General features: G+C 31.5%; 2 protein-coding genes across 2 annotated transcripts in view; both read left to right on the top strand.

Moving 5' to 3' along the window:
- The window catches only part of LOC122507649 (glucose dehydrogenase [FAD, quinone]-like), a 404,897-nt gene that overhangs the window by 42,390 nt on the left and 347,597 nt on the right, over positions 1-14,910 (top strand). The gene's annotated exons all lie outside the window — the stretch shown is intronic.
- LOC122507652 lies at positions 397-3,283 on the top strand. The gene is made up of 2 exons (XM_043620477.1): positions 397-3,084; positions 3,154-3,283. The coding sequence occupies exon 1, from the start codon at positions 2,001-2,003 to the stop codon at positions 2,661-2,663; it is 663 nt and encodes a 220-aa protein (XP_043476412.1). The 5' UTR covers positions 397-2,000; the 3' UTR covers positions 2,664-3,084; positions 3,154-3,283.

Below are 14,910 nucleotides of genomic sequence, written 5' to 3'. Positions count from 1 at the left end.
CGGTGATTTTTGTGACACGAGTGGAGGTCGAGGGCGCCGTAGGCGCCCCGAGACCGGAACGAGTGTCACAAAAATCATCGTAAAGAAATTGGCTGCCTTTATTCTCGTGTTACTTACGATATTTTTTATTCCTAATGCACAAAAGCGGCGATTTCAGATAGCAGACGACAGGGAGTAAAAGTCATTCACTTGTTCGATTTGTATGAAAATGGCGGCCGATTTCTCCCTTGGGCAAGAAAAATGCATGTGAACAGCTAATTTTCTTGCCCTTGGGAGAACACGGCCGCCAATTTCATACGGTCGAAGAAATGAATGACTTTCCTCCCTGTCGGCTGCTATCAGAAAGCGCCGTTTTTGTGCATGTGGGATAAAAATTATTTATCTTGCACCTTTTTAGGGGAAAGAAACTTGTTTCTAAGTGACAAATAATATAACTTGCACCTTTATGGAAAGAATTAGTGAAATTTATACTATTAATTATTAATCACAAATACGACAGTTAAAATAGCAAAATTATCAACTCTAAGTGTTAAATTATTTGTCTTGCACCTTTTTAGGGGAAAGAAACTTGTTTCTAAGTGATAAATAATCTAACTTGCACCTTTTTACGGGAAAGAATACAATAATTCGCGTTTTAACCGAAGGGTCGCTCTACAATGATACTGTCCGCACTGAACTACACCGGAACTTTTGACAATTGCTCTTGAATTTGCAGGGGTTTATATAGGACTTTTAGTCCATGTATCGTGTGGGGACAATAGTAAAAAGCACGATTCTAGCCAAAAGAGCATATGTCACGTTTCTAGCTAAAACAACATTGAGCACGTACGGATGTAATATGATCTTTTCTATCTTATTCTATTTTCTATCTATCTATTATTCGAGCTTATAATCAATACTTAGTTCGATATCTGTTAAATTCAAATGTTGTTACATGTTTTCAGTCTTTTAATCGAATCGATAATCGATTATCGATTAATCGATTGTCGATTATCGATTAATTTTCGATTCGATCAATTTAAAGGAATTTCAAATTGATTGTCCGATGACATACGACTAATAACAACATTCGAATGTTATTTGTTTGATTAAATAATTATTATTAGTAATATTAATTAGTTTTGTAATTTGCATTTATTCTTTCTATCATCTTTTTAATCATGCGTCATCTCTTGTCATTCATGGCTTTGACACTTGTCGCAAAAGCATAGTACGTTGACTCAGTTTACTATTTCATTCATATGAGTAGTAACACGTGTTAATGACTCATATGAATGAAGGATTATAATATTTACTTATGATTTCTATCTTATGCTTTTATATTTTAAAATTTGTAATAAATAATGCATTAATTTGGACTATGCCTTTGGACATTGTTCGAACATTAAATTTATGGTTTCTATTTAGTTAATTAGTTAACTAAATTATTAAATTTTTATGAAATTTGTATAAGTTCAAAATATATCGGGATATAACAGTCCTCCCTCCTTAAATCGTTCTTCGTCCTCGAGGAACTTAAATAGTGTATTCTGAACATTCGTAATTTTTACATTTTAGTAGTTGGAGTGATTTTAATAAATTATACAATAACTAATGTGCTGACAAGGTAAGTTGACAATCTAAAGTTTATTTTGAAATGTAGTGAACGTGTCTAAAGTAAGATACATGAAGGATGAGGTAAGTTGTTGTAGAAACATCAGCGAATTGTTCCACGGTCCAGATGTTCTTTATGAGACAAAGGTTTTGCTGTTATCATCAGTTTTGAGGGATGGTGATCTCAGGATCCACGATCTTTATATCCATTGTTCTCTTCAGTTTGCCGTTGATAATGAGTGATACAAGTTCGATAAGCGACGTCTCTACTGTTGATTTCTTTAATTATTGCGTAGAAAACATGATTTCGGTATCGTCGTCGCTTCTTACAGAAATTCCTCATGGTGAGATAATTTGGTGTTTAATTTTTCTTTTCTCTTAATTTTCTCTCTTTTTCTTTTATTATTATGAGTGAATTAAATGACATTAGTGATAGTGATAATGATTATATTGAACAATTTAATTTGGATTTATTCAATGATTCTTTGAATCAGGAAGAAAATGTGCGCGAATTGAGTGACAATTTAAATTTAATGGAAAATCGTAGTGTAAATAGTCAATCTGCCATAGAAGAGACAATTGCATTGCCTTCAACGTCGTCGGGACAAAATGCTTCCAGATTGACAGTTGAAGTTTCCACAGAGTATGGTGCAAATTTTCCTTCAACTGGTGCTGCATCTGCAGATAGTTTTCCGACATTAAATATCGAACTTTGTGATTATGACAATTTAACTCGTCAATTAGGACCTTCAGTTTCCAGTTCTTCGATTTTTCACGTTTCCCAACATAGACTTTTGGGTTTAAGAATTGTTGATATTGAAGAATCATTAGGCATCTATCAATTCGCTTTTTGGAGAGTGCCCTTTGGAACTGCCGCACGAACAATCTGTGACTTGTGTTCATCCATTCTCCAGATTCCTTTCGATATTAGTGATTTTAAAATAATAAGACGATTGGACTCTAAACGTAAGGGAGTGATAGTGCGTGTTCCTAGTGTGGAGTTAAAAAGAACAATTTTAACACTAAAGCACATTTTTTTGTATAGAGGATACCATTTGGATATCCTATAATTTATTATGTAATTAGCTTTTGTGTAATGTTTATTGCATATATATATAATTATATTTCTAAATTTGTATTCTTTGTTTTGTTGTTTATAGATTCCTTTAATAGTGCTTTCTCTCATCGACCTTTCAAAATTGAATTATTGGCTCGAATTATTTTTGGTGTCACTGAATTGCATAGGATATCCAGGGAAATAAAGAATTTAAAATGTCCTCGGGGATTTGCACCAAATTATCAAATAATAAGCTGTCCTGACTCACAACTGAAAATGATTTTCCGCAAATTACCAGCCTCTTGGTCGGTGGTGAGGGGAAGTTCAATAGAAGTGCGAAAACTAAAAATTTCCAAGTCGAAATTGGAGAGGAAGTTGATGCGTTTGGTTGCAGCCCTTGTTGTATCTTCTCAAAATAAGGCGTGTCTTGTGAGGTAATTTGAAGGTTATCTTTTGTGAATTATTTAAGTTTTATCGATTATATATATAATTTTTGTTTTCAGTTTAAAGGGAAAAAACGGACGTTTTTGTCGTTGTGGAAGATTTATTCCAATTAATCGAAGGGAATTGACGTGTATTTGTGGTGTCAATAATGCAGTTTTATTAATTAATGAATCCGAGGAAGAAGAAGTAGATGTAGTTAATTAATTATTACAAAATTTTTTTTCTTTATATATTTTTACACATACACATACATGAACATACATCCATACATACATACATACACTTCTTAAACAATAGTTGCAATGTTTATTATAATAAATTAATTTAATTAATGTAATATCGCATTTTATTCTATTTCCTTGTGTCAACTAATTTTCTTTGAATTTTAATTTTTAATTTCTTCCAAATTATCGACTTTTATATACATTATTCGTTAATCAATATCGATTGCATTTTTAATTCAATAATTTTTATTTTTTTTCATGATTTTGTGCTAAATTCTATTTGTCCTTAATTTTCTTATATAAATTATTGTCAAAATCGATTTATTTATTGATTAAATCGATAATTCAAGTTGAATTCGTCGAGAGAAGCATCAGGAAAACACGAGTGCAGAGGGAGTATGTTCGCAAGTTCGAGCAGAGATCGAGAGATTTCAACGCCTGGAACGTCGGTACAGTCGGCGAGCAACTTAATGCGGCCTGAAAGTCCCATGTCTTTCTTCTTCTCTCTTTCTTTAATTTTTCTTTGAGGTAGTTATTATTTAGAATTTTAAATTGATATTTGAAATTTCATTTGTTAAAGTTTTTCGATGATTATTTAATGCTACCATTATAATAGCAATATTTTGTTAATTTTGTTTATTAATCTACAATTATATATATAAAATATGTTTTTATTAGTACAAGAAATTTTTCTCCTATATGTTATAATTGTTAGTGCTATTATCATTATTATTATTAATATTATTATCATTGAATTCTCAATGTTATTGATTTTAATTTTTTTTTTTTTTTGTTTAATTAATTGAAGTTTATTTTAATCATTAAAATTATAATTGTTAATATGTCTTTTTAATTTTATTAAAATTAATTGTGTGTGATTATATAAAGTATTTTGCATCGATGTTTTTATCAATAATCATTAACAATTCAATAATATTTAAGTTTCAAGACGAGAATTATAACAAACGAACATGCACGGTAAGAGTGTAAGCGACATCGGAAGATGCATGAGTTGGAGACTTTAATGCCTTTCGATCTCGCTCACCGTATAAGAGAGGCGTGGGCCTGTATGTACAGCTATTGGGTAGGAGGCGTGGGCCTGGCCACACAGTGTGTCGCGGGAGACCCTCCTATACTCTTATGCTTCTCTGATACTTTCAGCTCGACGTTGGGACTTTTAAAGTCATTTATTATTAACAATAATTGTTAATAATACTAATAATTTTGTTATTGTAGGTTAATTAGACGTTATTAAGCATATTTAGTACTTATAAGCATGGCTGTTGAAAGTTTTGTTCGATTTCCATCATGAAGAGCGAATTTTAAAATTTGAATTTGAATTATTTGCCGCTTTTTCATGATGGTTGCCGAATCAAGCATGCGCAATATATGCATAGCTTCAAGATCTATTCATGCGGTCGATGTTTATAAGCTTAAGGTTTCCAGCGCGCTGGTTTGAATTGTGTTGCTTCTTGGCGGTTTATAGTGGCCTGGTTATGTCGACTCTTATAGTGGTTTTATTTCTCCAAATTTTTCGGGATTTTTGGGCCTGGTCCTCCCTCCTTAAAGTGTACATTGTCCTCAATGTATGTGGGTTGCAATTGGGCCAATAATGCATATTTTTTGTTTATACGTTGGATCGATTATTCGATCTTTGTCTTCTCATTGTTACGACTTTATAAAGTACGTATAGGTTTTTAACTACTATCAATGCTATCAATAATAATAATATTTTGAAAGCTATTGACATATAATTAACAGCTTCAGATATATGTCCCAAAAATGGAATTTCCATCTGCAACATGAAATGTATTTTAGATTTTATTCTTATTTTAGGTTTTTATTAAAATGAGGAGGAAAGAAGAAGGCGACCGCCAAATCCCCTTCCTTCTTTTTCTTTCGTCCTTCTTTTAATTTTTATTTATTGTTTAATTCTTAATACATGTGATTTTATAATATTTTGTTGATATATAATGGATATATATATTTCTTAATAATATTGATTATATTTCTTAATTTTAATTAAAATTTGAAGTAGTGTTTTTATCTGATCCAAGTGTTTTTTCTACTTCATGATATTTATTAGTTAGTTAAACTATTGATTATAATATATATGTTATAACGGTGGATTATTATATAATATTATTATTGATTAATTATATTTAAAGAAATTAATAAGGGTTATATTAATTGATTATTTAATAATATTCATATGTAATTCTTGGTGTAATATACTAATTATTGTAATTATTTAGTAAGCATGGTATTGGTTATGTAATTATTATTCTAGTAATATTGATTATTATATATAAGTATAATATTTATGATTATATAGGTTTTGTAATAATGTGATTTTTATAATTATTTACATCTTGATAAACATTTTGTTCATTAATTGATAATTACATTATTTTTTTTTTTTTTTTTAATATTGTGTTAAATTTATCTTCAATATATGGGTAAAATTTGAATTTTCGTTTCTCATTAACAGTCGGTATATTAGATAATTTATTGGTTATATTATCATCTTGACAGTTGGTAATTCAATTCGTTAATTAATTGTTTAGTTTTTGAATTTTAATATTTTGTATTGTTATTAATTACTTATGTATATTATTATTATTATGTGTTTTATTATTATATTGATTTTATTTATCGGTTGTTAATTTGATATGGATGTTGTGTTTTTTTTTTTTTTACGATCTCAACTAAGGGCTTTTATCTCCTTAGAATTTGCAAGGGTCATCAGTTTTTGAAAATGACTCATTTCAAAACAAGACAACGAGATGAACGGAGGTAAGTGACATTTGGTTTTAATTATTTATATTTTTAACTTTAATATTTACTATTTTTATTAGTAGTTAATAAATTTTTGTGTTCTTTTAGAAGACAATAATAATTCTGATGAGGAATGTCGTCATTGGAGGCATGCCGGGCCCAACGAAGGGGGTATTTAGTTTTTAATTTTTGAATTTATTTATTTATTTATTTATTTTATTTTATTTTATTTTTTTTTTTTTTATTAAAATTTAATATTATTTCATAAAAATTTTTTTTTTTTTTGTTTCAGAGTATGGTTACCAAAATCTATTGGTAACCCGATTCATGGGTGGGGGGCGGCTTTTTATTCGCCCCCCTTATATAAATTTAAAAATAGTGGTTGCTGGGGACGGGACGAGATACGTCCTATTTCCTGGTCAGGCCCGTTTTGGGCCTGGTTGTTAGTTTTAAGATTTTCTATTTTGTATTTTAGTTTTAGTTTTTATAATAAATAAATTGTTTTAAATTTAATTTAGTCTTTTTCTTATTTAATGGTTCTCTTTTTTTTTTTTTTGAACGGCCCATATTTGTGAGCTCCGCAAGTTGAGCACACAATTATGGGCATAATACGCTTGGCCCGTATTTATGGGCTTTGTATATATAGAGAAGCCCATAATTACGGGTCTTATTAATATTTTTATTTGCACTTATGTGCATGAATTTAAATGTTGGTGGGGAATTTTAAATTTTTATGGAATCTAGGGAATTTTATTTTAAGTAGTTTGTGAAGTCACTAGCTTTAAATTCACTATGATATATGTATTGATATTTATCATCTAGTGTTTTACATAGGGACTTTTATTTTCAGTAGTTTTGATGAGTGTACCTTTATGTTTGATATTTTTTATATGTGATTGTTTGTTAATTTAATTCAAGAATTATTTGAAATTTAGTGTCTAGTGTTATTATTTTATGTAAACTTAAAGTTTTCTTGCTAATAATACGTATATTCCGTGATTTATACGTTATACGTATCATTAGAAAAGGATGGAAATATTCCGTTTTTCTGTATTATTTGTTAGAATACAATAAAATTTTGGGTTTTTGTTTTTGATTTATTAAGTTCTTAATTAATTGGTTATATTTGGTTATATTTTTTGAATTTTTACTTAACAAATTTGTTTATTTATGAGAAATTAACTTTTTAGAGAAGGATAGATATACCTTGTTTTCTCGTTTTTTTTTTGTTTGAATGAGTACTATGATTGGTTATTATTTATTATTTTAGGAATTTGTTTATGTTTTTTAATAGTCTGACCTTAATTTGTGTTGTAAATTATGGTCGGTTTACAATAATTTTTTAAATTATTTGTGCGAATTTAAAGATTTCGGTTTGTTAGCAAGGGTAAAGCTTGATTATTTCGGAAAGTTATTGATAGAATTTATTCATTTGGTATTTGATCGAAAGCTAATGTAATTTGTAACAATTGAATTACGTATCATCAACATGCTAAAATAATATTTTCATCGTGAAAATTAGCTTCAACTTTCATGTTAATAAAATAGAAAGATTTGTTTTACAGACTGTTAAAGAAAAACTTTGTAATTTTGGGTGTTTAATCCCATGAACATGTGGGACCTGGTATATCCCAAAAATCATCTGAATCATTATCTTTATCGTTAAATGGGTTTTGTTTATTGAGGATTTTCTTATTTCTAATCACGCTATAGCAGTGATCTTTTGTATGTCCTCTTTTGTAGCAATATTCGCAGCAATTTTCCCATTTATACAATTTCAATTTTATTAAGGAAGGTTCTTCATGTGTCATAACATGAATTTTGTGTTTTAATGATCGTGGTTTCTCCTCTTCGCTAAAATAATATGTTTTGTCTAATTCTTTTAATATTATTTTCGCAGCTGAATGCTCCGATTCTCGAATAGTTCTACAACTATCGCCAGTTGCAATAAATGCGTTGCTGTTTTTATTATCTGTGACGATGCATTTAACTCTCCAAAGTCTACCTAGTTCAGGACCAGTGGTCTTGTCCACGGTATAAGTTGGTTTATCCAAATTATACTCTGCAGTCAGCTCTTCCAATATTCCCTTTGGGTAATTAATATTGTCAATGTTTCCTTTGGGGAACACATAATTTCTTACCAATTCTCCTTGGATTGGTGGAGTGAAAATGATTGATTCTGACATCTAAAAATTAAAATTATGTTATTATTTTATTCATATGCTAATTTTAACTTATCTACATGTTTTTGGAACCTATTTCCATTGTCATTTATTAAGATTACATTGTTTTTATCAAGGATATCCACAATTGTGTATGGGCCATGGTAATGGGGGTCAAATTTTCTTTTCATACCTTCTATTATGACATATGCTTTTTCACCTATTTTTCCTAAGAAAGGTTTGATTGATTTATCGTATCTTTCTTTGGATTTTGTTTTGGAGTCTATTAAATTTTTAGCTGCTAATATTCTTATTTCGGTTAGTCTGTTTATAAGCTCTGTTAAATAGGAACCATAGGTTTCTAATTTTTCTTCTTGGGGAAAAGAGCTAGGAGCACGGGCAGTTTTACCAAAAACTAGTTCATAAGGCGTGAAATTAGTTGCTTCATGTACTGAGGTATTGTAAGCGAACATTGCAAAAGGCAATAATCTATCCCAATCGTCGCAGTCTGTAGCGTATTGTTTTATATAATCGGCTAATACTGCATGAATACGTTCTAATGCTCCATTAGTTTGGGGTCTATAACCAGAGGTTGTGACTTGTTGAACTTTGAATATTTTTGATAGTTTTGACATTAATTTGCCAATAAATGAAGTGCCTTTATCGGTTAATATAGCTTTTGGTGCTCCATAAACTGAAAATAGTTCTTTAGCAACTGCATGAGCAATAGTAGTTGCTGAAATGTCAGGTATTGCTACAGCTATGCAATATTTAGATAAGTGGTCTTGCATTGTTAAAATATGACAATTTCCGTCTGGGGTTGTAGGGAGTTTTCCTACAGTGTCCAATGAAACTTTATCAAAAACGTCTAAGGGTGTGTCTGTTATAATCATTGGTTCTCTGGTTTTTGCCCTAACCAATTTTTGGGTTTGACATGTGGGGCATCTTCTTACAAATTCTGTTACCTGTTCTTTAATTCTAGGCCAGTAAAATTTTTCGCGAATTCTTCTGTAAGTTTTTACTATTCCTTTGTGTCCTGCTATTTTGCTTTTATGAAATTCACTGATAATATCTTCTCTATTTTCTTCTTTTGGAACAGATACTTGTCCATGACAAATAGTTACATTAATATTGCTGTTATAGAAGATTGATTCAATCATTTGCATTAATTCTCCTTTCATTAATTCGTCAGTGAAGTCTCCGTGTCGAGAAATTCTGATTTCTTTTGCTTTTTCTTTATATAGGAGAATTTTTAAGTTCCGTATTCCTGAAATGATGTCTTCCTTTAATAATGGATCGTAATAGTTGTCTTTTACTATTACGGAATATACATTGTGTCTTCCTCTTGGGGTTACTAGAATTTGTCCTTTAATGGGCTTTTTGCTTTTAATTTCTTCTGGGTCTATTACTGCAATATCTATAAGTAATCTACTTATTGGGGTGGTAAATTCACAATCAGCAGATAGAAAATGCACGTAATTGTTCCGATGATAAGTTAGATTTTCTCTATGACTTGTAATATTTGAAGGTTTTTCTGGTATTCTTGAATAACATGAAGGCAAATTTGGAGGAATACTTTCTAGGAGTGTTGTTGTTATTGAATTTGACTTAGTTTTATTTTCTTCAATTTCATTTTCTGTGGTATCGCTTTCTTCTTCTTCATCCGTTTCTTTTTCTTCGTCTGTTTCGTCATTCGATTCTATATCTGTTTCATCTTTTTCGTCAGTTTCGTCGTCTGATTCTACATCTATTTCATGTAATGAAGTGTGATAAGGTGTTGACATAGCCTTTGGAGTTTTGAAAACTACAGGTGTGTTGGGTTCTGATGAAGTGGATCTGAAAGTTACATTTTTGTTCTTGTTTATATCCGTGTGAGCTTTTTTTGGTGTTAAATGTATTGTTTCTTCTGGATTTACAACTTTTTTAGTAACTGTTTCATTGTTTGAGTTGTTTATTTGTTTGTCTTCCCACATAGATTCGCCTTTGGCATAATCCCATTGGAAATCTAATTTTTGTGAAAATTCCGTGTGGTCTCCTGGAATTAATTCATTAGCCGCTTTATGAATACTTTCATCGTCGTTTCCGTCAGAAAGAGTGAGCCAATTTCTAGGGGATTGTGGTGAGTCTATTAGCCAATCTTCATGTTGTTTTACATATTCGTTAAAACGAGATATGGAATTTCCTAGATCTTTAGCTATTTCTTTTCTGCTTAAGTTCATTGCGTTAGCTTCTTCTTCGTCAGAGCTTTCTTCACTCTCGCTAACTGGTGGTTCTATTGTTATTACAGTGGTTTCTGGGATTGGGAAGTTTACAACTTTGGGTTGTATTTGTGGGGGTGCACTTTTAGGGCCTGGTATATTTTTTAAAGCCGCTGGTGGAAGTTTCAAACTGGGAAGTGAGCTTCTACTTGCCTTTTGAATGGGAGGAATTGGTATCTCTCTCTCTTCGTCAGTGCTACTGTCAATTGATTCTTCGTCTATTGTTTTTACTCTATGTTGTAATGCTCGTCTTTGTGCTACTCTTGATCCAATAGTGCTTTGGTTAAAATTGGATTTTGAAGTGGATGGTTGTAAAGCTTGTCTTTGTGTCAACCTTGAACCAGTAGTATTCTGATCTAGAGTAGATTTCAAAGTAGATTGTTGTGCAGCTCGTCTTTGTGCTAGTCTTGAACCAATAGTACTTTGTTCTAAAGTAGATTTTAAAGTAGATGGTTTTAATATTGATTTTGGAGGTTGTATTTTTGACTTTTGAGGATTAGACAGAGCGGTTGTTGATGGTTTAGTTGGTTTCTTTGGAATTTTATCAACACGTTTATTGATTAAAATTTTTACTTGTTTTTGATCAACGTTGATTTGGGAATTTTCATTTATTTCGTCTTCTATAACATTTCTGGATAGGGCATCGGCATTGGTGTTTAATTTTCCCGATTTATGCTGAAATTCATACTCGTAGTCTCTCAGTTTTAATCTCCATCTTATAAGTCGTTGTCCTGGATCTTTTATAGTGGCAATCCACCTTAATGGTTCATGATCGCTGACTAAAGTGAATTTCTTTCCATAAATATAAGGTCTAAAGTGATGAACTGCATATAGTACTGCTAGACATTCCTTCTCAGTTGTGGAGTAGTTTAATTCTGGCGCATTTAATACTCTGGAAAGATAAGCAATAGGCAAGTCAAATCCATCTTTTTCTTGACTTAATACTGCACCTATAGCAAAATCAGATGCATCAGTTGTTAATGTGAAAGGTTTTTCATAGTCTGGATACTGTAAAATTGGGTTAGTGCATAGAGCTTCTCTTAGCTCTTTGAAACTAGCTTCCTGTTCTTGTTTCCATTCGAATTTTACATCCTTTTTTAGTAGATTAGACAATGGTTTGGCCTTTGCTGAAAAATCCTTGATAAATCTTCGATAATATCCTGCCAATCCTAAGAATTGTTTTATATTTCTTGGTGTTTTAGGAGTCGGAAAATTTTTAACCGCTTCTACAGTTTTTGGATTAGGTTTTACTCCTTCACTGCTTATAATATGTCCCAAGTATGCTACTTCTTTGAAAAGAAATTCGCATTTTTCAGGTTGTAATGAAAGGTTGGCACCTTTTAATCTTTGTAGTAATCTTCTTACTTTCTTGCCATGTTCTTCTAAATCATTTGCGTACACTACGATGTCGTCTAAATACACGAATAATTCAACACCTTGAAGTCCAGTTAAAACTTGATCCATTAATCTTTGAAACGTTGATGGTGAATTTTTTAGTCCCATGGGCATTCTAATGTATTCATAATGTCCATGTGTAGTAGAAAATGCTGTTTTTGATCTATCGTTAGGGTCTAACTCAATTTGATGGAATCCACTGGCTAAATCAAATACAGAGAAGTATTGAGCGCCTCCGATGGTGTCAAGTATAGCAGTAATATTTGGTAATGGATAGCAATCACCAATTGTTTTCTCGTTTAATGCCCTGAAATCAATTACTATTCTCCACTTTTTCTTACCACTTCCGTCAATCTTTTTTGGAATTATTAATAATGGTGAGTTGTATGGTGAACAAGAGGAATCTATAGCTCCTTCAGATTTCATTCTATCGATGACTTTATCGATTTCTTCTTTTTGAGTTGGTGAAAATCTGTATTGTTTAACGTGGATTGGTATTTCGTCTTTTGTGATGATTTTATGTTGAACCATATTAGTTGGGGTGAGTTGTTCTCCTGGGAGATGGAAGCTGTCTGGAAATTCTCTAATTATCTGTGTTACATGTTCTTTTTCGTCTTTGTTTAAGTGATCTAATCTTAGGTATTCTAATATAGCTGAAACCCTATCTATTGGTGGTGTGTATTCTTCTTCTGTAGAATAATCATCTGAATCTTCGCCGGGTAATTTGTAAAATTCAAAAGGAATTAACTCCTGAGGTGGTATTTCGATTTCTGCGTCTTCAGATGTCATATTTATAGCGTAAATATGACAAACTCCATCATGGTTTGTTACTACCCCTTCTCCTACTAATAATCCTTCTGCTGTTTTTATTAAGGGCAAATATCCTTCCTTTAATTCTGTATTTAGGATATCGATTGGTATTACTTGTCTAGTTCTGGCTTTAATAGTTACATTTTTTCTTTTATTAGCTTTATTTTCGGTTAAAGCATCTCTAGCTTCAGTTGATTCTTTATCTGCGAAAAATATTGGTTTTATAGGATTTGAATGTGTGACCATTGTGTTATGCCAAAAAGAAATTTCAACTTTTTCTTCTCGAAGGTATTCTCGACCTAGTATACCGTCAGATTCTATAGGAAAATCTGTGGGAACTACTTGGAAAGTTATTGGTTTTGTATTTATTTCAATTTGAACGGTTCCTAATGTTAAAATTTTTATCGGAACAATTCCGGCTATGTGAATGGCTTCTTCTCGAATTATTTTTAACTCTGGAAAAATTATGTTTTCTTTAATTATGTTTACATCAGCTCCTGTATCTATTAATAAGGTTGCTGAGGATGTTTGGAAGCTTGGAGAATTTATAATTATTAATGGAGATTCTCTGGAGTTTCTGGCGTGGAAGATGTGTTTTGTAATGATAGAATTCTTGCATTGACTGGACGCTCCTTGGGATCTGCACTCGTCGTCGCGTCTGTCCGTCGAGTCGAGTTTGAGTTTAAATTACTCTTTTCAAATGAATATGGGGATTGAGAACGAGGTGGTGTTCTACTTCCATCTTGATTTTTATTTAAATATCCTTCTTGTGGAGGAGGATATGGGTAAAAAGGATATGATGTGTAAGGCATATAAGCATTAGGAAGATGAAAATTAGGTTGATTAGGATATGATTGTGGAAAATGATTATGCTGCATATATGGGGGATACGGGTTTCTCAATATTCCAGTAGGAGTGGGTGATTGAGAACGATATCTCGTTTGATCGTAAGGATATGAGAATTGTACTCTATTACTTGGACTTCTTTCTCGATATCTATAATCTTGTGGTTGATGTCGTGAATAATGATAAGCATTATAATCAGGCTTATAACTTTCGTGACGTTGTTCGCATTGTAGGGCAATTTCAAAGGCGTCTTTAAGTTTTTCAGGATTTCGTGCCTCTATTACAGTGGACATTGAGTCTGGAAGTCCTTTAATGAAAGATTCCATGGCACAACAATTTAGGGGTTCCATTTGAATTTTAGCATTAGGGGCTCCATATGAATTTGCGAGGGTTGCATTTGCTCCTGCTAATAATTGAGACAATCTGTCATAAAATTCGCTAACATTTTCATTACGGTTCATACGAATTGTGGATATTTCTTGCAAATACCATGCATATGATTTATGAGTGGAATATCTTTGTTTTAAGTGTTCTATTAATTCATTAATGGTTCCGAAAAACTTACCTTGAGTACTACTTCTAGCAGCACCTTTTAACTTAGCAAGAATAGATTTCAAATACTGATCTTCGCAATTCTTTGGAATAGATGATGCAGCATTCAAAATATCTTCAATGAAATCTTTGACTGGCATGTTATGCCCGTCGTAAAAAGGAATATTCATTATACCTTGTTGTAACGCAAAGCATTCTGCCATAGAATTAACCATAGTGTCATGAAGGGTTCTATTCATAGAGGTTGCAAAGGTTGCACCATTGGTGTGAGTAATATTATCATCATCATCACTTCTGTCTGCATAATTCTTTTGATGTTTATTTTTACGAGTCATTTTGTTATTAATTAGAATAATTCGTTAATAATATCAAATGAAAAAGGTAGTCCTAAAACTCCAATAATGTCTGATTTGTCTTCACAAATTATTGTTTGAAATTCTATTACAGTATAATTAATACAGATCTTTGCTTCACCGTGTGTTCGTATAGTACCGTCTCTTAAAAAGTATTTTAGTACACGATTTATTCCTAGGAAAGGATTAATTTCGTCTTCTTTGATTAAATTTATTGGTAAAGAAGGATCTAATATAAATCGACCTTCGTTACCGATGAAGAAAGATGAATTTAATAATAATTGAGGATATAATTCGTTATTTTTGATTAAGAAGTGAAAATATGAATTCATAAAGAAGTTCAAGATGGCGGATTACTGGAGGAATCGCGACCAGCTTAAGATACGTGTGAGAGTTGCCTTTAAGTGGACGTCTGACTTGTCGCGTGGTGTACTACTT

This window comes from Leptopilina heterotoma, unplaced genomic scaffold (genome assembly GCF_015476425.1).
Source record: "Leptopilina heterotoma isolate Lh14 unplaced genomic scaffold, ASM1547642v1 Lhet_50, whole genome shotgun sequence".
Lineage (NCBI taxonomy): Eukaryota > Metazoa > Arthropoda > Insecta > Hymenoptera > Figitidae > Leptopilina > Leptopilina heterotoma.
The sequence above is the reverse complement of the archived record's forward strand: the minus strand, read 5'-3'. Positions and strand labels throughout refer to the sequence as shown.